Source organism: Macaca nemestrina, chromosome 10, assembly GCF_043159975.1.
Source record: "Macaca nemestrina isolate mMacNem1 chromosome 10, mMacNem.hap1, whole genome shotgun sequence".
NCBI lineage: Eukaryota > Metazoa > Chordata > Mammalia > Primates > Cercopithecidae > Macaca > Macaca nemestrina.
In genome coordinates, this window is record NC_092134.1 from 67,043,180 (window position 1) to 67,065,125 (window position 21,946).

The 21,946-nt window shown below is 41.0% G+C and overlaps 1 protein-coding gene and 1 long non-coding RNA gene across 29 annotated transcripts in view; one reads left to right on the forward strand and one right to left on the reverse strand.

The window, feature by feature from the left end:
• The window catches only part of LOC105473429 (glutamate receptor interacting protein 1), a 711,108-nt gene that overhangs the window by 673,728 nt on the left and 15,434 nt on the right, over window positions 1–21,946 (forward strand). For 19 of the 28 annotated variants that reach the window (XM_071071489.1, XM_011727248.3, XM_011727253.3 and 16 more), the window contains 4 exons: window positions 6,931–7,087; window positions 9,077–9,188; window positions 9,301–9,345; window positions 14,501–14,734. In XM_071071489.1, the coding sequence (XP_070927590.1) occupies window positions 6,931–7,087; window positions 9,077–9,188; window positions 9,301–9,345; window positions 14,501–14,734 (548 nt within the window). The remainder of the gene's footprint in view (window positions 1–6,930; window positions 7,088–9,076; window positions 9,189–9,300; window positions 9,346–14,500; window positions 14,735–21,946) is intronic. The other 9 variants (XM_071071493.1, XM_071071494.1, XM_071071488.1 and 6 more) reach the window with 1 other exon arrangement.
• On the reverse strand, window positions 4,743–20,598 carry LOC139356716 (uncharacterized). Its single transcript, XR_011609057.1, has 3 exons — window positions 20,444–20,598; window positions 18,369–18,475; window positions 4,743–5,102 (listed from the first exon to the last, which is right to left on the reverse strand). It is a non-coding gene; the product is annotated as an uncharacterized lncRNA (long non-coding RNA).

Genomic DNA, 21,946 nt, shown 5'->3' on the forward strand with positions numbered 1-21,946 from the left:
ATGAGCCACAGTGCCCGGCCCGAAAATTGAATTCTAAACTTTATGATTATGAACCAACACTGATTAGTTCACTTTTCTAAATTAATGCTGGGTATGAATTAAAAGCTACAAATATTAATCTGCATTAGTACAGAAAACCAAATATTACAAGGTTGGAATGTCAGAATTTTACAAATATCTAAGGCATAGTTACCTAAAAATAAAAATCATCCTATCAAGATTCCATCTACTTTCAGAAATACCTACTTTCCTATTTTCCACTTGTGCAAATAAAGGCCTATTTTTTGTAAAGACCTGTTTTCCATTATGCAAATAAATAAAACTAAACATTAATATCAGTGAAAGGAATCTGGACTAAATTTTATACCTCACATTAGGATACAAAGTGTTAGATCAGATATGGAAACCCAGATGTAAAATAATTAAAGAGAGAAAGAAGAAAAAGAAAAACGTGCCAATTCTAAACCAAAGGAGGCCTGGAACACAGGCCCACATCTGTAATCCCAGCATTTTGGGAGGCCAAGGCAGGCAATCACTTGAAGTCAGGAGTTTGAAACCTGCCTGGCCAACATTGTGAAACCCTGTCTCTACTAAAAATTCAAAAATTAGCTGGGCGTGGTGGTGGGTGCCTGTAATCCCAACTACTCGGGAAGCTGAGGCAGGAGAATCGCTTGAACCCACTAGGCGGAGGTTACACTGAGCCAAGGTCGTGCTGGTGCACTCCAGCCTGGGTGATAGAGTAAGATTCTGTCTCTAAATAAAGAAATAAATAATCCAAAGGAGAAATGACTTAGGACCATACATTTTATTTATTTTTTTATTATTTTATTTTTTGAGACCAAGTGTTGCTTTTATCGCCCAGGCTGGAGTGCAATGGTGTGATCTCGGCTCACTGCAACCTCTGCCTCCCAGGTTCAAGAGGCTCTCCTGCCTCAGCCTCCCAAGTAGCTGGGACTACAGGTGCCCGCCACCGCACCCAGCTAATTTTTGTGTTTTTGGTAGAGATGGTGTTTCACCATGTTGTCCAGGCTGGTCTTGAATTCCTAACCTCAGGTGATCTGCCTGCCTCGGCCTCCCAAAGGGCTGGGATTGCAGGCATGAGCCACTGTGCCCCGCCAGTACATTTAAAAAAATTATTTCTTTTTTCAACTTATTTATTTTATCAATTTTTAATTTAAAATGTAGTTTCCAATATCATATGTATATTTCATGTGCTTACACCATCATTCAACAACAACAAAAAGTTTCATTATCTATCTGGCAGTTGATTTTTTCTTATACCTGGGCTGCCTCATTTATTCTCTGGCTTTTAAGCTTGACTCCTGGTATAAAGGAATAACCCTCAGGGCCTGTTAACTTCTTCTCAGTAATGGGCAACAGGTTTGCCTTTTACCTAAACATAATTTTCCTCAGATATTCCCTCTTTTAAATCATGGTATCACCAGCCAGCTGTATCAGTTAAAGGTCAAGTTTAGTTGACTTAAAGATTTTCTTCTACATACAAAACAAAATTTAAATGATGGCATTTAAGCAACATCAGGATTTATTTTTCCCATGGTGTCATCAGGACCCAGGTATCTCACTCCCTCTACTCAGCATCTCTGATGTCCCTCCATTGCCACTGCCTTTGTTTCAGGCCTGACGAAATACGGTAACTCCTTCCTCATTTATCTTCTTACTTTGAGCATCTTATCCCACATTTGTATCAATAATCTTTAGAAAAACCAAATCTAGTCATGCCACTCCTTTAAACTAAAAAAACCCTCTTTTGTTGGTTATCTGTTGTTATAGGATAAACTCAAATGTCTTCAATTTAAAACACAGGGTTGTTTGTAATCTAGTCCCTGAATACTTTATCAGTCCACCTTCTGACACTTCTTTGCAGTACCTTTTAGTACACATACCCAGAATATCTCACTATTCTCTAAGCAAGTTTTGCATTGTGGTACCTTGATAACACTAAGTATTTTGATATGTTAATTAACCTCTTAATCGGTTTCAAATCCATTGAGAAATAGAAATGAGAGTCAGCTATGGATTAAAATATCAGCATTTCATTTTTTTTTTTTTTTGGTAGAAAAAGCTGGATTGGTCCTGCAGCCAGAATCAGGATAATTATTTTCCTACCCTCAACCCAAGTCTAGACATTGAAATTTGAATGAGACGCAAGTCAGATCTACACAGCAAACCATAAGTGAACCGATTACCAGTCAATGAGATTAGGTTCAGCTGAAGAGAACTGCAAACTCTAACAATACATTGACTTACATTATAAAGAAGCAGGCACTTCAAGCTGGTATGTAACTCCACAGTGTCATCAGAGGCCCATGCTTCTAAATATTTCCACTGTGTTATGCTTAGCACCTGACTTTCATCCTTGGGGTCACCTCATAGTCCAAGACAGTTACTGGGGCTCCAGCAATTTCATTTGCATTCCAGACAGCAGTAGCAAAGGTGTAAGGAGCCTTCTCAGAAGTCCCCTTAGCTATATCATGGACCAGAACATTTCACTAAGTTGCACTTAGCTTTGAGAGAAGCTAAGAAGTATAGTTTTAGTCTGAGCAATAATTTGCTCACCCCAAAACGGGTACTCTGGTACTAAGGATAAAGAAGAGAATGAATGTTCTGTTGAGCAACTGGTAGTCTGCCACGGTTATCTAACTGCCCAGTCATGCCTTTTCTTGCCTCTGTCAAGCTCAGAGAGCCCCAAGATTGTGACCCAGGCTTGCTTACCACACAGCACAGCAGCAGTGGGAGAGAAAGGGTCCAGAGAAAGCCAGGAATGGGCTGAGTGACATGCCCAGTGTTCTTTTCCAAAACTCAACAGTTGGGTAAATCACATTCCTTCTATGGGGAGGAATAAGTACACATGGTAAGAGGGCCCAGAATATTCCTGGAATACTTTTCCCTTCTTAGGAGTAGAACAGAGATCCACTGATAGAATCGAGGCCCTGTTTACCCTGACTGCACCTTTACCCGGCTCTCTTCTACTTGGCCAACACTGTCTGTTGTTGTTGTTGTTGTTGTTGTTGTTGTTGTTGTTATTGTTGTTTTTGAGACAGAGTCTCACTCTGTTGCCCAGGCTGGAGTATAATGGTGTGCCCTCGGCTCACTGCAACCTCCGCCTCTTGGGTTCAAGAGATTATCTTGCCTCAGCCTCCAGAGTAGCTGGGACAACAGGCATGCATCACAACACCCAGCTAATTTTTGTATTTTTAGTAGAGACGGGTTTTCGCCATGTTGGCCAGGCTGGTCTCGAACTCCTGGCCTCAGGTGGACCACTTGCCTCAGGTTCCCAAAATGCTGGGATTACAGGCATGAGCCACCGTGCCCACCATGCACTGTCTTACTCAACAGTTCCAACTAGTAAATGCTGACCTGCTATCTAACTCTAAGCTTATATGTCATTTTTCCTTTGGCACCCTTCGTGATCCACCTACCAATCCCCAAACTGGTCTCTGTCCTTCCATATTAGTGTATTAAGACTAAAAGTATGACACTTTCACATGCTACTAGAACTCACTTTCTATGCTTCTTTCTTCTCCTTCTCCTATACATATACCAAACAATGCAGTTTTTGAGGACAGGAATCAGTTTTATTTCCCTTTGCATTTTAGTTCCTGATATATAGTATCTGATACTTAAGAGACACCCGAATGTTTACTGCATTAATAATGCTGAGACTTATCTCTTTTCCTTGTCTCCCTACCTTAGAGATAAAGAAACCAAGATCTTGAGAGGTTGAAGGGCTTAGTATATAGTAACAATGGGCATCTATGTTCATTAAAACCTCCTTGTGTTCTAGGCACTTTCATAAGGTGTGTTTTCATTCTTCTTCATTCTCTTACCAACCTAGTAAAGTACCTATTGTTATCCCCATTGTACCCTGAGGTTAGTTGGCCAGTCTGTGATGTGAGGAAGTGGCTGAGCTAGGATTTCAACCTTGGTCTTTTCTGACTTTACTTTTATTAAGTTTTATTTATTTATTTATTTTTGAGACAGGGTCTTGCTATGTTGCTCAGACTGGTTGTGAACTCCTGGGCTCAAGGGATCCTCTTATCTCAGCCTCTCAAGTAGCTGGTATTACAGGTATGCATAACCATGCCCAGTTACTTTTCTATTTTTGAAATAGGGTCTCGCTTTGTCACCCAGGCTAGAGTGCAGTGGTGCAAACTTGGCTCGCTGCAGCCTCAACGACCAGACTTAAGCGATCTTCCTGCCTCAGCGCCCCAAGTAACTGGCATGTGCCACCATGCCTAGCTAATTTTGGAGGTTTGGGTTTTTGTTTGTTTGTTTTCTTTGTAGAGATGGCTGATTGCCCAGGCTGGTCTTGAACTCCTAAGCTCAAGCCATCTGCCTGTCTTGGCCTCCCAAAGTGCTAGACGTGAGCCACCGCACCTGGTCAACTTCTCTTACTTTAATCTCTGGGTCAGCATAGCACGGACTAGGGAAGAGCTGGGATCAGGTTTTCTGACTTTACATTTCACCCAAAGAGATTTGAATCTTATCCCCTTTTCTTTCTCTGCTTTGTTGTAATGCAATAATCATTTAATAGTGCTTATTAAGACAAGGCATCCTTATTAGAGATACATATGCCTTTCAAGATTAGCAGTTTCCTACTGATGGTGGTGCACATCTGCTCAAGCCCATTCTTGCACTCTTGCCTAAGTCTCCAAGAACTACTTATTATACAAACAACAGTTGGAAAGAAAATCAGTCTAATGTTGAAATTTCACCAGGGAACTCAGTGGTCATTCAGGTTAATGCTTGTCAGAAAAGGATACTCCAGGAAGACACCACCAATTAGCATTGGCTCTTTGAAAGGTTGAGGGTTGAAACCAGTTAAAGAAAGTGAGGTACAGGCTTCCCCAAACTCTTCGTATTATAAAAGCTGAGACTTCAGGTATTTGGGGTTGGTTCGGTTGGTTCAGAAGGAGAAAATGGTTAGTCCATCAGAGGGAGCCAGGATGAAATTCACAGCTACTTAGTTCCCCTTCAAGAGAAGACACATCTGTATTTCCTTAAGTCAACACTTTTGACAGAAAACTGCATTCATCACACAAGACTTCTTCCCAGATGGCTAACCATGCTTCTGCAGTTATCTAGGAAAAAGAGAGAGAATGAGATATTGAACTGTAAATATTTCCTCTGCTCCAAGGTCTTCTAATCCTTGGTGTCCTAAAATATAAGGTTCTTAGAGTATTTCCATCATGTGGTGGTAGGCATTGCCCTGGGTTCTTGAGATCAAATCCTTTTGATCAGAGAGTATTATCCTTCAGATACCCTGTTGTCCTTGGGCTTTAAACTAGTAGCAAAAACGGCACTAGAGGCTTCGACAACAGGTAGAGAGAAAGTGAACGGGGAAAAGGAAACAAGATATCATGGAGATAGAATCATCTTACGCGATCAGACCATTTAACTGTACCTGAAAATGCGGGTCCAGGTCTGTTTGCTGTATTAAATGATTTAAGCACAGTAAGAAACACATATCATATTCCAAGCCAATGCATCCATGTAAATACACATGCACACACACGTCACAACCTGAGGTAGTGGATGAAGGAGTATGTGATGATTACAGCACAACCTATGGAGTCAGACCTACAATCGAGCCCCACTTAAACCCCCAAAATAATTTTGAAGAACTATATACCCCATCACCTACTAAAAGTTGTTGTCTAAATGTTTTTCTCACAAAATGTAAATACTTGCAAAGACTGTAATTTCCAGTTTGTTGTAAAAATGCTTTAAAAATGTTTCTATCAAAATCTTGGAACTACAGCTTCAGCTCAAATTTGTGGAAAGTGTCCATTATGTAACCTAATAGCCAAAGCCATTCCTCACTGTCTCACCCATCAGGCTAATCAGATATAACTCCTTGGTGGAAAAAAGTCAGCATTTTGCAATTCAAATAAACAATAAATGCAGCAGGCTCCTTATCCCTGACATCCGTTGCCCTTCTGAATTCTCTGAGGCAGCATGAGAGATGGACGAGAGAGAGGGGTGAAAGCCTTGCTGTGAGTTTGTGCCTGGTTGAAATAAGGCCTTGTTCCCAACAGACTTCATCACAGGAACAAGGCTTTCCCAAATTATCCCTTGATTTGGCAGCTGGGAGTCTATATCCCCGGGCCCAGGCACTTTCAAATACTTGAAATGTGGCCAGCACGATGGCTCATGCCTCTAATCACAGCACTCTCGGAGGCCGAGGTGGGTGGATCACCTGAGGTCAGGAGTTCGAGACCATCCTTGCCAACATGGTAAAACCCTGTCTCTACTGAAAATAAAAAAGATTAACTGGGTGTGGTGGTGCACTTCTGTAATCCTAGCTACTTGGGAGGCTGAGGAAGGAGAATTGTTTGAACCCGGGAGGAGGAGGTTGCAGTGAGGCAAGATCGCACCACTGTACTCCATCCTGGACGACAGAGCAAGACTCCATCTCAAAAAAAAAAAAAAAAAGATTTGAAATGGATGAGAAATATGTCTTTTGTTTGTAAAGTGGCAGGAGTACAGTTGTGAAGGAGGAAATGAGAAGGGAGAACTAACTGGCAGATCTCAGCTAAGCCAGTTTTGGGAAGAAGTGCGTCTAGAACTTGAGGATCTGAAAACTGATTCTCCTAATTGTGACTTGAACTCCCAAGAAAGTTTGCAAGTAGCCTTGGGTACTTGAAACCACTGTTCTAAGCCATCAGTGTCCTCATCTGTAAAATGCAAATAATGAGTATCTACCTCCAAAGATGGCTCTAAAGAAAAAAGATGGCTCAAAATGAAGTACTTGGTGAAGTCCTTGGTGCACAATAAGCACACACAATGTGTTCACTATTGTCATTGTCATTGCTGTTATTATTCAACTCCTCTACTGGTTAACAATGTAATTTCTCAATGTATTAAGTAATCCTTGGGCCCAATGCTAACACCTTGTTTATATTTTAGGCACCAGTTTTCAGGCCTCAGGATACAATTTCAACACCTATGACTGGAGGAGTCCAAAACAGAGAGGCAGCTTGTCGCCAGTCACTAAGCCTCGAAGCCAGACTTACCCAGATGTGGGGCTGAGTAATGAAGACTGGGACCGGTCCACAGCCAGTGGGTAAGGTTTTCAACCAATGCTGCCCCATCCAAGATGACTACATGGTCATGTGGGCAAGATTTGAACTTCTGTACTGCCAGTGGCACATATTGTTAGTATGGGCTTCTTAAAGCCACCATAATCATCCATGCTGGCCACATGGCAGGATTCTAAAAGCTGCCTGACCAGTGGCAGCCTGAGCACCACACAACAGGACAAGAGCTGGGTTTCCCCTAATGAAAACAGTAGTAGCACCTGGGGAGAAGCTGCTTCTGTAAACTTTGCACCCCCTTCCTTATGACAAGTAGGTTCCTCTCCTTTATTTTATTTTATTATTTTTTTGAGACAGAGTCTCACTTTGCTGCCCAGGTTGCAGTGCAATGGCAAGATCTCGGCTCAATGCAACCTCTACCTTCCAGGTTCTAGTGATTCCCATGCCTCAGCCTCCTGAGTAACTGGGATTATAGGCATGTGCCACCACATCTGCCTAATTTTTGTTTTTTAATTTTGTCTTGTATTATTTTTATTTTTTATTTTATTTTATTTTTTGAGATGGAGTATCACTCTATTGCCTAGGCTGGAGTGCAGTGGCGCCATCTCGGCTCACTGCAACCTCCACCTCCTGGGTTCAAGTGATTCTCCTGTCTCAGCCTCCCAAATAGCTGGGATTATTGGCATGCACCACCACGCCTGGCTAATTTTTGTATTTTTACTAGAGACAGGGTTTCATCGTGTTGACCAGGCTGGTCTCGAACTCCTGACCCTCATGATCCGCCTGCCTCAGCCTCCCAAAGTGCTGGGATTACACGTGTGAGCCACCATTCCCAGCCTATTTTTTATTTTTGAGACAAGGTCTCACTCTGTCACCCAGGCTGGAGTGCAGTGGCATGATCTCAGCTCACTGCAACCTCTACCTCCCAGGGTCAAGCAATTCTCCTGCCTTAGGCCCCCAATTAGCTGGGACTACAGGCGCCTGCCACCACGCCAGATAATTTTTGTGTTTTTAGTTATTTTTAGTAGAGACGAGGTTTCACCATGTTGGCCAGGCTGGTCTCCTGACCTCAAGTAATCTGCCCACCTAGGCTTCCCAAAGTGCTGGGATTACAGGCGTGAGCCACTGCACTGTGCCCCTCTCCTTTCTTTTAAAAGTTAGTTTCACATTAAGTTACATTTTTTTTTAAGATACCTCATGGATCCATCTTTTCAGCAAAGTATATTTTACCATTTTGTTCCTTACCAAAACATTTTAAGGAAATTTATAAAAAGTGATAGCATTTGGTTTACTTATAGTGATCTTTAAATAAGTGGGAAAAACACTTATTTCTCTCTTAGAGAAATAAGTTTCTCTCTTAGAGAAAATTTTGATTTCTCTTTCCTTGTAGATAAGCAGCTGAAATACATTTCCAGCATTCCATCCCATTCCAATAGGGTCATCATGTGGCTGCAGCCCATTTAGCAGCAGCCACAAATAGTCTGAAATCTGGTAGTAAGACCACGGACCATACTTTCCATCTTCACAACACTGCATTTCCTAAAGCGTTCCTCTGCTGAAGCTCATATACTTGGAAGGCACAGGTGAAAGAAAGCCTGATCCAAAATGTCTGTCTGTCTTTATTTTGTGTGAGATGAAGGAGAGATATTTTGGATACAAAAAAAAAAAAAGCCGGGTGCAGTGGCTCATGCCTGTAATCCTAGCACTTTGGGAGGCCGAGACAGGCAGATCACGAGGTCAGGAGATCAAGACCATCCTGTCTAAAATGTGAAACCCCGTCTCTACTAAAAATAAAAAATAAAAAAAAAAAAAAGGCTGGGCGTGGTGGCAGGCACCTGTAGTCCCAGCTACTCGGGAGGCTGAGGCAGGAGAATGGTGTGAACCCGGGAGGTGGAGCTTTCAGTGAGCCGAGATTGTGCCACTGCACTCCAGCCTGGGCTATAGAGCAAGACTCTGTCTCAAAAAAAAAAAAAAAGGTCTGGCAAGGTCCTAACCCAGCCTGTGTTTCTTGACAACAGTTTTGCAGGGGCTGCCGATAGTGCAGAGACAGAACAAGAGGAGAACTTCTGGTCTCAAGCGCTGGAGGATTTGGAGACCTGCGGACAGTCAGGAATTCTGAGAGAACTGGAGGTAGCCTCAGTCCTGCTACTTACTTTTATTGTTTCTACATTCATTTTTTTTGGTCCTTTTAAGTTTGCATTTCTCACACCAGTTCATTTAAAAGCTTTAACCCTTTCCACAGGAGAAAGCTGACAGGCGTGTGTCTTTGAGAAACATGACTCTCTTGGTAGCTACCCTTTATGTTTATATTTTTGCTTGTGAAGCTGCCTTCCCTACCCCCTTGCCTTCTGGACAGCAATTTGATTTTATACAATGCAGTCAAAAGTATTTATTTCCCCATCTCCACCCCTCAAGCTTACTGACTTGTGGCTTCTGCCATTGCTCCCTGCTAACCCTGACTGTATCTGTTTCCCACCAAATCGCTAAAAAGCGAGCTAAGTCTCCCAGCAGCGGCGCATCCCATTCTCTTAGTTGCTTTAGAAAGGTTTCTTTGGCATGTTTTCATTTGTACATGGTATAGAAATTAATTTGATCGCTAAGAGGAACATAAGAGGAAATTTTATTTTACTTTGTTTTGTCCTTAAAGTAGATGACAATGCAGCTGGTGAAAAAGGCCAGACTATTTGATAAGCAGCAAAAATATTACATAGTACGTTGCTGTTAATTGCAAATCCTGATTCCATCTGTATTAACTTAGTGTGAATTCAAGGAAGAATGAGATGGAATGTAATGGCTGAACTCCTGGTGAGTTCTTTAATCAAAGCCATGAATTCGCTGATGGTATTCACACTTTAGTCTGGGAAGTCCTGGACTGTTTCCTTTTATGTTCTTTTAAATTTTCTGAGCTGTAAAAAATAAAGTGGCAAAAGTCTCATTTTTATTTTGATGTCTTATGAGGTCCCCAAGTCACCATAAGGAATGTGAATGGCATAATGGGGTGAAACTCTTGCAATTCTAAAATGATTACTCATCTTTATATTATTTTGCTTCTCAATTGCATGTGTGGATATTTTATGTGATTCTAATGTCTGTGAATCTGCAAAGAGAATTATGAAGAAAAATATTAGTTTGAACTTGTAAACGTCACGGTATTACCTGGCATGAACTGCAGCTTCAGAGCACAGTTAAAGGTTCTGGACATGGATAATCCTGTAAAGTCTAAATGAAGTAAGATGTTAGCAGTGATTCCTTTTTACACAACTTTCAAAAAGAACAGAATGCTTAAGTATTGGCCGGCTTATTTAAACCTGTACCACCTTCTGCATGTAGAATGATGAAGAAAAGTAGTCCAAACTGAATAATGAGCACAATTCACAATTCTTGAACATAGCCCTGCTTTTGAAAGCACGTTTTGGCTCATGCTGCTTTTTCCTTGTGCATTTTGATACTTCCCTTTTGAAGAAAAAAGTTGTTTTTCTAACAGCTTGTTGTACATTAGGCAAAAATAAAATGATGTAAAAAGTAATACAATGAGGTTCTGTTTTCACCCAGAAATTGAGTTATCTGATGAAAACAACATCCATCAGCAAGAGTAGACTTTATGTTGCCACAGCCTATGACTTTGCTGTAACATAGCTCCAGACAGGTGTGGCCCTTGACATTATTAATGCAGAAAGCAAATGAGTTGAATTTATAAGCCAAAGGGAAATTAAATCCTCAACTAGGATGAATGATTGGCAAAGTCATAAATTAGTTATATTTAGACTATTATCACAAAGCATATTTATTTATTGGTTTAAATGAACCCCATTCCCTTGATTGGAAATGCAAAAAATATTAGAGCTAGATTCTTGCATATTAAATTCACATCCAGCATTAAAAGTTAAAGCACACTATAATACTAATAAATGTAGAAGGTTAGCTAAGATGAAAGATGATTACAATTGAAATGGAAATGAAAATTAGTTTACTAATCATTTTCCCTATAGCTAGCAATAATTTAGGTTCAACTTTAGCATTGAAAAATGTATAGCCTTAACAAAGGAGAGAAATTTGAATGAGTCTTTGGACAAGTTTTCAACCTCTCATCAGATATTTCTTCTATAAAAGATGGAAATTATAATGAGCTAATAATTATGTGGCACTAAACAAGTATTCAACAAAGTATTCAGTAAAAATTAACTATTAGTATTTTTGCCCTTTCTTGATTAATGAACACTATTTAACTATTTAAACTATTAATGAACACTATTTAACTATTTTGTGTTTAGCATAATATAGGAAGAAGATTTAACTAAATGTCAGATAGAGAACTCTAGGTTGCCTTAGGGATAATATGCAATTATGAATTACGGCAAATGAAAACAGGTAATACATACTCTTGAGACCAAAGCAAATCCTAGGTAATTAAAAATAATTGTTTTTTTAGCTTTTTATTTTAGTTTTTATATTTGTTTTACCTTTTATGTTCCTTCTTAGATGCTACCTAACGTTCATTTTAAACAAAGTAATCAAATTTTGATTACTATACAGACTCACATACTTACTTGGAAATGCGAACCAAAGAATTAGTGATAGTATCTTATTTCTTCCATCAGAAACTTTTCTAAATCAATTTGTAATTTCTTCTATGGCAGCTAAGATTCATCAAAGCAAAACTGTGGTCTCCCAGATGTAGTGATTAAGTGTTTTACTTCCAACACATGTCCTGTCATTCTCATGAAAAATGAATATTTAAAAACAGATGTTAACAAAGCAAACAACTAGTCTAAGTAGGTAAAAATAATAAATGGAGGGTCAGCATGGCAAGAAAATAACCACTGAGCACTGTCAGATACACTAGATTAAACACAGAAATGGGGTGGGCACGGTGCCTCAGGCCGGTAATCCCAGCACTTTGGGAGGTTGAGGCAGGCGGATCACCTGAGGTCAGGAGTTTGAGATCAGCCTGGCCAATGTGGAGAAACCTCATATCTACTAAAAATACAAAAATTAGCCAGGCTTGGTGACAAGTACATGTGATCCCAGCTACTTGGGAGGCTGAGGCAAGAGAATCGCTTGAACCCAGGAGGCAGAGGTTGCAGTGAGCTGGGATCGCACCACTGAACTTCAGCCTGGCGACAGAGTGAGACTCTGTTTAAAAATAAATAAATAAATAAATAAATAATAAAATAAAATAAAATATACATGAGTAAGTGCCATAAAATAAAGAATATCCCATGACACCAATGAAGCCAGTAAAGAAAGGTTTCAATCAACTTAAAAAGGGTATTTGTCTGAAATAAACTGTTATATAAACAGCCCACACTTGTTTTTAAATGCTAGGCATCTTTCTACTTACTAAAAAGGAAGTTTTATATGGTTCAACCTAACATTTCACCGAGAAGCACCGAACAGTCAAGAACGAGAGTTCTGGAGTCAGAATGCTAGAGCTCCATGCCCTGGCTCTTGGGCAAGTTGCTTAACTTGTCCATGCATCTCTTTCCTTTACTGAAATGAGGATGTATGGTAATTTTAATATCTATTGTGTAGGGTTACTTATGTATTACATGATATTCTACATACAATCTGTATGGGACTTAGCACATGTTAATGTTCAGTGATCAGCAAGTGTCTTTACAGTTATAATTTTCTTTTTCAAAATTATCAGTATGATAACTGATCTAGCCAAGATGTGAATGGTCTACTTGTTTCATTTCTTTTTCAACAAAGTTGTTAGATATATGCACATGTGTGCCAACACTTGGCTGTTGTTCAAAGATCTTGTTAATAGTGTGTGTCTAGCTGAACACCAGGTGAATTTGAGAATCATGAAATCTTAGAGACGTGACAGATAAAAACTCGACTCACTTTGCAGTATTCCCTTATGATCAATAGTTTTATAAAGTGCCCTCGGCTCATTTACTACCAATGTGAGCTTGGGTGAGTCAGCCTCTTTGTGCCTCAGTTGCTTACCTATAAGTTGGGAGGAATGGCCAGGTGTGGTGACTCACACCTGTAATCCCAGCACTTTGGGAGGCTAAGTTGGGTAGGTCACTTGAGATCAGCAGTTCCAGACCAGCCTGGCCAACATGGTGAAATCCATCTCTACTAAAAATACAAAAATTAGCCGAGCGTGGTGGTCCTTGCCTGTAGTACCAGCTACTTGGGAGGCTGTGGCACAAGAATTGCTTGAACAAAGAAGGCAGAGGCTACAGTGAGCCAGGATCACACCACTGCACCCCAGCCTGGGTGACAGGGTGAGAGTCTGTCTCAAAAAAGAAAATAAATAAATAAATAAATTGAGAGAAGTAATAGCACCTACCCCATAGAGTTGTTGTGAGGCTTAAATGAGTGACTACATTCAAAAGACTCAACGAGTTAAGCTTCTGTTACTTTTAGCATCAGTATTAACATAAACAACTAAATCACGTGGCAAATGGAACTTGTTTTCTGTCCGCATGGTTTCAGGCAGATTTATCAATGCTAGTTTACCTTTATACCATTACACCCAGGAGTACAGAGCTGGCTACGGGCATGTTTTCAGAATTTTAGCATTCTCCGACCATGAGAAATGAATATCCACTACTTGATATTGGTTTCAAATCCTTTTTTTTTTTTTTCCCCCCCAGTTCTGAGCCTTGTTCATCTTTGGTATCTAATCTTGTCATTGCTTGTGAAGTATTCAGGGAAGAACATATTTGAAACCAAACAAACTTCCCAATTCACTGGTAACATCCAATTCAAGTCCTACTGCTTGTGAGCAAAAAGTTGAATATAAGAACATAATAAATGATAAAAAATGAAAAGATTCTCTGAGGATCTTATACAAAGGGTATTTCTAAGAAACATTTAATCTGTACCAAATAATATGGAGACTTAGCTGGTCTACAAACTTTGGGGACAGGCCACTTGGCCACAGGAAAGACAATATTCAGTGCTAGACAGACGCCTGGGAAGAACCCCTTGCCTTTATATCAGTCATCCCATTCCAACCCATTGTTAGCTGCCGTTGGAGATAGAGGCAGCATTGCAAGTACAGGCAGCCTGGTGTCCATTGAGAAGTTCTTGGTTCATTTCTGTAAGATATATTCAAGGTGGCCTCATGAATCCCATCTGTTAGAACCCACTCAGTGGAAAGTTAATGCTTAAAATGTAGTTTACAGTAAGCAAATGTTAGAGCATTTCAATTTGCCTCAAAACTGCCAGGGGTGGTATTTGATTAAATAAACTCAACGGCTTAAGTACTTAAATTGGATTTGAGACGTGCATTATAAATGTCACTTGCAAAGCATTTTCCAGACTTTCATAGTTCCATTAGTACATCCATTCTCCAGCCTTTGGTTTTGCCCTGAAGAGACTGTATTTTTACCTCGCAGAAGGATAAATGTGCTTACTGTTGGGCACCAAACCCTTTCCTTAGTCCATGGCTTAACTGTTTCTAAAAATTGTCAATGCCACAGGCAACAATCATGTCGGGGAGCACGATGAGTTTGAATCATGAGGCTCCAACACCTCGCAGTCAGCTGGGGCGACAGGCCAGCTTCCAGGAGCGCAGCAGCTCGCGGCCACACTACAGCCAAACAACTCGGAGCAACACCCTGCCTTCAGATGTGGGTAGGAAGTCAGTAACCCTGAGAAAAATGAAACAAGAAATAAAGGAGATCATGTCTCCAACTCCTGTGGAGCTGCACAAGGTCAGTAAGCTTTCTCTTCTTTCCCTTAGGGTCATATTTGGCAGCCATTCTCCATAGCATGTATGCCCGGATGTAAGCATGGCAATGGTATCCTCCTGTCGGCTCAGCCAAGCAAAGAAGCTTAATGACAGATATTCAGAGACTTTGTTCTCAAAATACAATCCCTGGGAGGTTATCCTGAAAAGCAGGGAAAATTGGCTTTCAAAAAATGTATTTATCAAAAATGTATTTATGATGTCTGGGTGTGGTGGCACACACCTATAATCCCAGCACTTTGGGAGGCCGAGGCAGGCAGATCACTTGAGGTCAGGAGTTCAACACCAGCTTGGCCAACATGGTGAAACCCCGCCTCTACTAAAAATACAAAAATTAGCCAGGCGTGATGGCAGGCACCTGTAATCCCAGCTACTTGGAAGGCTGAGGCAGGAGAATCACTTGAACCCGGGAGGCGGAGGTTGCAGGGAGCCAAGATTGTGCCACTGCACTGCAGCCTCGGTGACAGAGCAACACTCTGTTCCCCCCCCCCCCGCCCAAAAAAAAATTATTTATGGCCAGAATCTTCTTACAAAAATTTGAGGCTCCAGTGTCACACGGAGCTTGCATAATTAGTCTATTGTTCCAGTCTCATTGGAAGGGGAGAGAATTTTCTAAATGTCATACACTCATAGCTTCACAGAAAAGGGGGTTCAGGTTCAATGTAAGGAGGTTTAATCTTTCATTACAGACTTACAGTAGATAGTTATATTGTTCAGGAGACATGGAGATCTCTCCAAGATGTGTTAGATGGTCTTGGGCCAGGATAAGGCAAGCCCTAGTTATGTTCTGTCTCTGACTGTGATAGTTGCCTCACTTTGCTACATGGAAGAAAACCCACTCTTGCACACAAAGTTGAATTCAAGATTTGCTGGCAAGGTTAACCAAGGCATATGTAAGTAACAGTGTTTGTGGAACCCTGGGCCAAGGAGAGCAGTGGAGATCTAGTGTTCTTTTCTAGAGTGAGTGCTTTATTTTTTGTTAATATATAAGGATGTATAAAATGGTAACAATCTCATGCCATCTTTCTTGAGAACCAAGACATATTTTGTGGTTAATAATCTATTAGCTAGATATTCGTTATCTTATCCAGAAGAGCAAATAAATGTGATTCAGAGGAGGCAATAGGCTAGCTACTCACTTTTTTCCTCTAAAGACCTCAATTTCCCTAGCCACCTTATTAAACCTAGCTATTTGTTTTGCAATTGACAAGGATATTGTGAGAGAAAGGATAGTATGGGAAGTTGGGTTCTGAACTTTGTGTTCCAATCCTGGGTTCATTCTTTCACCACTCACTCCTCCATTCATTTAATACCCATCCTGTGCATTCATTCACTCAAAGAATGTATTACAAATCCCCAGGGAGTACAGAGTCTAGTGAGGAGACTGCTTGGGAAACAGAGGGATGATAATGGCATCAGTCCAATGACAGAGGCAAGCCTGGGCAGCCTTGAGGGTGGGCCCTAACCCACTATCAATGGACAGAAAAGACTTCCTAGAAGTAGGTGTTGACTATGCAGAGGAAGGTAAAGGATGGGTGGGCATTCCAAGTACAGAGAAAAGCAGGTGCAAAGGGGTGTCAAAGATTGTGGTTCATTGAGAGAGGGGATGCAAATAGTCTAACACGACCAGAGCCTAGAATTGGAAGCTTGTGTGTTAGGAGGAATTACAGACTAAGAGAAAAAACAAAGACATTTCTGACATGTTAGGATGATGACCCAGGTTTAGGCCTCAGCCACAAGTTAGCTTGTTTATCCAGTTACCCTAAATTGATGTGTCTGATTGGTAAGTTACATATCCTAATATACTAATTGACATACACCATTAGGCTGTAGGAAGTCCAATGGTGATTAAATTGCAGAAGCCACATATTCAGTCCTAAGTCTGCTGTACCAAGAAGAGGGCTGGTACCTGCGGGTTCCCTCAGGTACCTGTGAACACTGCCTTCCCCTCTTCTGTACAGTTCTGTTCCCCAGAGAAACAGGAGCCTGCTTGATAACCCACCTTCCTTCACCCCAAAGAGAATCCATATCAACATGTACTGAGTGCCTAGCAAGTGCTATATACTTCACATTTTCAGTCCTCACTTATACAGGATAGACAAATAGCAAGTATAAAATAGAGTCATTTTTTTCCTTTGGAGTGAAACATTCACCTCCAAGGAAGAAGATTATTGATAGCCCAGGAATACAAAAGACCTGTTTTCTCATCCCTCCTTCACTGAAAGCATTTAGCAAAGATAATGACAATGAATTGGATGTGCAAGTGTTGTTATAGCCGAGGTTTAAAATGGCTCTGCTAAAAAATATATAAAAAATAAAAAAAAGTATCATCCACTTACTGGCATAATGAGTGGCTGTGGATGGACTGGTTGGAACATTTGTGTGGCAGTGTGTGAACTGTGAGACCCTGAGATCACAGACACGCATGAGCCAAATTGACCTTATAAGTAGGATGCTTCTTTTTTCCTTCACTTCTGTCATTTTCTCTAAATGGTGACAATGTGTACATATCCCATGAAGCTTCACTTTTTTTTCTGAATTGATCCCCAACAAAATAAGACTCTAAAAAATAAGTGGTGTCCTAGACACTGCAAGCCCCCTAAAATGACCTAGTTAAGTGAAGATGTAGCTGAGATGCCTGTGGCCAGATACTATGGAATTATTGGAGTGATTTATGCTTACATCTTGGGTTTCTATTCTTTTTTAAGGACTTCACTTACTCTGATAGGCCATCCAGGATGTTTGTTAGTAGGCACACCCTCCGATTTTGAAGGGCTGGAGCGGAGATATGGTCATTACAAAAGCTACTTAGAGCAAAGAGTGGTGATTGCATGTGTGTTGAATGTGGGTGTCTTTTGAACACCGAAAGACTACCTGATGTCATGAAAAGGCACAGTGACTTGTTAAAGGAATGGAGCTCTCTTCCCCTGGGGTACTGCTAGCCTATATTAAACCTTTGTGAACATTAGGAAAAGGTACTCTTTTGTGGTGGTGGCATGGAGAAGGGAGCTAGGGAATGAGAAAAACAGCTTCCTCAAATTGAAGATAACCCAAGCCACAGTGCACAGCTGGTTTTCAGTCCCCTGAGCCTCCTTGGTACTCTTTTCCAAATGGACCTAGTGGAGGAATTCCCAAGGGGCTGGAAAGACCAGAGTGGAGAAGCTGGGAGAGATGAATAGCACACCGGGCTAAACATGCTTGGCATTATTTTCCTGGTGCTGTCTTTCTGGTGGCTCTTTCTCACATGGTTAGGCTATATGCAGGAGAACAAGTGGTGAGCCTGTTCATATCTAGACCAGCACCTGTGAAACCTTATTATTTTCACTATAAGTTGGATCAAGATAATATGAATGAATGGAAAAGGATCTGTGCCATTGCTGGGAGGAAAAATAGCTAAAAACACTCCAGCTCCTGCAGGTGGGTTACTAACATCATCTCCATATGGAAAGAATAATGCATTGGCTCACCTTCCAGCTTCTGAGGTCTCAACCTACTCTCCAGAGTTTGCCCCTCATTTTCTACCCTTTCCTTCTTGCCACTTCTCTTCCTCCAGACCTTTGGAAGATCCCCAGGTCGGAATCTAAATGGTTTTCACTCACTTCTCATCATCTGCTACATCTGAGGCTCCACTGGGGTCTTGGCAAGCCTTCCTTCAAGTTGTCCATATTCATTCCTGAAGCCGAAAAGCCGGTTGTCATGCCTGACACTGGAGAACAAAGAAACACAGTCTTATGTCCTTTTTGTGGACATGGGAGGGAAGTGGAGCTGGAGTGATTTGGAACTCAGTGTGGGGATAGAGAAAATGATAAATGGGTCACAGGGAAGTGATCTTCATGTCCTTTTAGGCCACTGTTTCTCCAACTTTCTCAGCTGGGATGCACAGTCTGAAATATATTGTACCTCACAATTCACTGCACATGTATACCCACATTCATATATGTGAATGAATCTAAAAATTGCACAGTATACACTGACATTTTTCTGTTTTTTCTTCTGTTTCTTTTCAAATGCTAATCTCACTAAGCTGACTTCAAGACTTACTAGTAGGTCTCAACCAATAGTCTGAGGATTAAAGCCTTAGACAGTAGTTTGGAGTGTGAACCCCGATGACCTTTTCCATGGGATGCTTGTTAAAATAAGGGTTCCTAAGCCCAGCACAGACTTAACGCATCAGCATTTTCGGGGAGTGTGGGCCAAGAATCTATATTTTAGCAACCTTTTCAGTGGATTCTTTTGCAGAATAGAAATTGAGAATCACTCCCTTAGATTTTGCTAACTGGAGGTGATAACTGTTTCAGTGAAATCATAGGCAACAGCTGGGTGGCAGGGTACAAAGGAAATGAGGCTGCATCTAAGGCCCTGGAGCTTCTGCATTTTATCTTTCAAATGAATTCTGGTTTGTACTGCAGCTTACCACAGATTCTCTCTCTTCGCAGGTAAGGGGCCTGTGATCTCAGCTACTGTTCATTGATAACCTTTCTTTCCCTTCTGAAGCTTAAATATTCTTTGGTGTCCACTTAATCTGTTTCTGAAATGAGTTCTAGCCTCACTTCTTTGCACACCTTAAGGCAGAACGATTTTTTGTAGATGGAAAGTTCTCCACATGCAGAGCATTTGGACTTTTATAAAATTCATATTGAGGCTGGGCATAGTGGCTCACACCTATAATCCCCATACTTTGGAAGGTCAATGCAAGAGGATCGCTTGAGCCCACAAGTTAGAGGCCAGCCTGGGCAACGTAGCAAGACCCTATGTCTACAAAAAATGAAAAAATTAGCCGGGCATGGTGTCTTGCACCTGTAGTCTAAACTACTCGAGACGCTGAGGCGAGAGAATCATTTGAGCCTGGAAGGTCGAGGCTTCATTGAGCTGTGATTGAGCCAGTGCACTCAAGCCTGGGTAACAGAGCAATACTCCCTATCATATTGACATTTCCTTTTGCTTTGCCATTCATGCTTTTCAATAAAATTATACTTCTTAATTGTATGCAGCCATTTTACTCTTTTTATAGAAACGCTTTTTAAAAATGTTGCAGCATCTGCTTTTATTTGTGGCTGCTGGTGGCATGACACTTGGACATTTCAGTCATTCACAAGTAACCTCTTTATTTTTGACAGCTGCTTTTGCTACCATCACCTTTTCCCCCCTCCAAATCCAGTTTGCATTTTGATCATTTTTTAGTTTTCCGAGAGGGGAGCTTTGCTCTGCTTGATATGATAAAGTTGTTTTGCTCCTTAGAAGGAGTGTCATTTCCAATGTGTATAATACCAGCTTCTTTTGCAATATCTCTCTGAGTCAGGAATAGGCTCAGCCCTTGGAGGAAATATGAGATGGAAATATGTATCTTATTCTTGCACATGCTTCTTCACAAAATATTTGGAGTCAGCTCTCAAAATCAAAGGAATTCTCATGCCAGGCTTCAACTTTCTCCAAATAGCTAGAGTAGAATTGTGTACTGTGGAAATCACTAGAAGCTAAAAGCAACACACTGAATATATGAACTTTTTTTTTTTTTTTTTTTTTTTTTTATGTCTACCACACTTTGCTAGATCTGCTTCTCTTTCTTCAGGCAAGGAATGATAAATTAGAGAGAACATAGGCTTCCTAGTCAGGCAGACCTCGCTTGCCATGCATTAGCCATGCCACTTCCATGAGCCACAGTTTCCTCACTTACCAAAGAGGGAACAGGGTCACTTGTTATCAGAAGAGGGAGACTTCACAATATAGCATTCTTTTCTGGCCAAGTCACCATCATTCCATGTTGCTTCAACCTTACAGGGTCAGAAACTCAGACGATGAGATTTCTTCAGCATCCCAGACTTCAACAAGATCTAGATGACTGCCATAAAGCCATCCTAGACATTCTGTATCCTCATTCTGTATACCAAAAGAAGTGGATATGTGTCTAGTAACCAGTCACTTATCAGTTTGACCAGCAAATTCTCTCCCAGTAGAACTAGGGACAGCAAACAGAACATTATCAGGGGAACACAGAACTGTGGGACAAGGATTGGAGTTGGGCTTGTATGCTTTAAATAAATAATGGCATCCAGTCCTGACCTTCCTCAAAATGTATCATTTCCATTAGCTTCCCTTCTCTATGATTCTGTTAAGACACACATTTTAAATGTATAAAATGTAATCTTTTTTGGGAGGAAGGTGAGGGATGGAGTCTGGCTCTGTTGCCCAGGCTGGAGTGCAGTGGCACAATCTTGGCTCACTGCAACCTCTGCCTCCCAGGTTCAAGCAATTCTCCTGCCTCAGCCTCCTGAGTAGCTGGGATTACAGGTAGGCACCACCATGCCCAGCTAATTTTTTGTATTTTTAGTAGAGACGGGGTTTCATCATGTTGGCCAGACTGGCCTCGAACTCCCAACCTCAGATGATCTGCCTGCCTTGGCCTCCCAACGTGCTGGGATTACAGGCATGAGCCACCATGCCCTCCCAAAAACCATAATCATTGAAGTTTTATTTTATTTTAAATAGACACATAAGAATTATATACATTTATGGAGTACAAAGGGATATCTTGATACATGTGTACACTGTAGAATCTATACATGAGTTATTGGCATATTCATGACCTCTGGAAGTCAGGCAAAATGACTGAGGCAAGTCTCAGTCATTTTTAATTTCCTTTGCCAAAGTTAAGGACGCACCCTGGGGAAAAAGCGACACATACCACAGGACAAATCTGCGATGTGTGCTTTTTCCAGAGAGGGTCTGTGGGCTTCAATACTTAATGGAAAAAGAGTAAAGAAAAAAAGAGAGGGAGAGGGTAGATAAAAGAGGGAAGCAGTTACATTCTGTTGAGCCTTTTGATTAGCTTCACTGAATAAATAATGCCATCCAACCCTGATCATCCTCATTTCATTTTTCATGTGAAAGGAGTGGTTCATTATGCATTTATCTGGAGCTCAGCGAATCTGCATTTTTACGTAAGATAAAATAATTATAGAGTATAGGTAGGGAGGAGTCAGATATGCATTTTTCTCAGGTGAGCAGAGGGATGACTTTGAGTTCCGTCCTTTGTCCCATATTTGTGAAGATAAGCTGTCAATTTACTTTGTCGGGGTGAAATTCAACTGAACTGCTTTAAAGATCTCAGGGCCCACCAGGAATTTCCTTGTGGGCAAAATATGAGAAAGGTATGTAGCTATCTATGTAGGAACAAGAT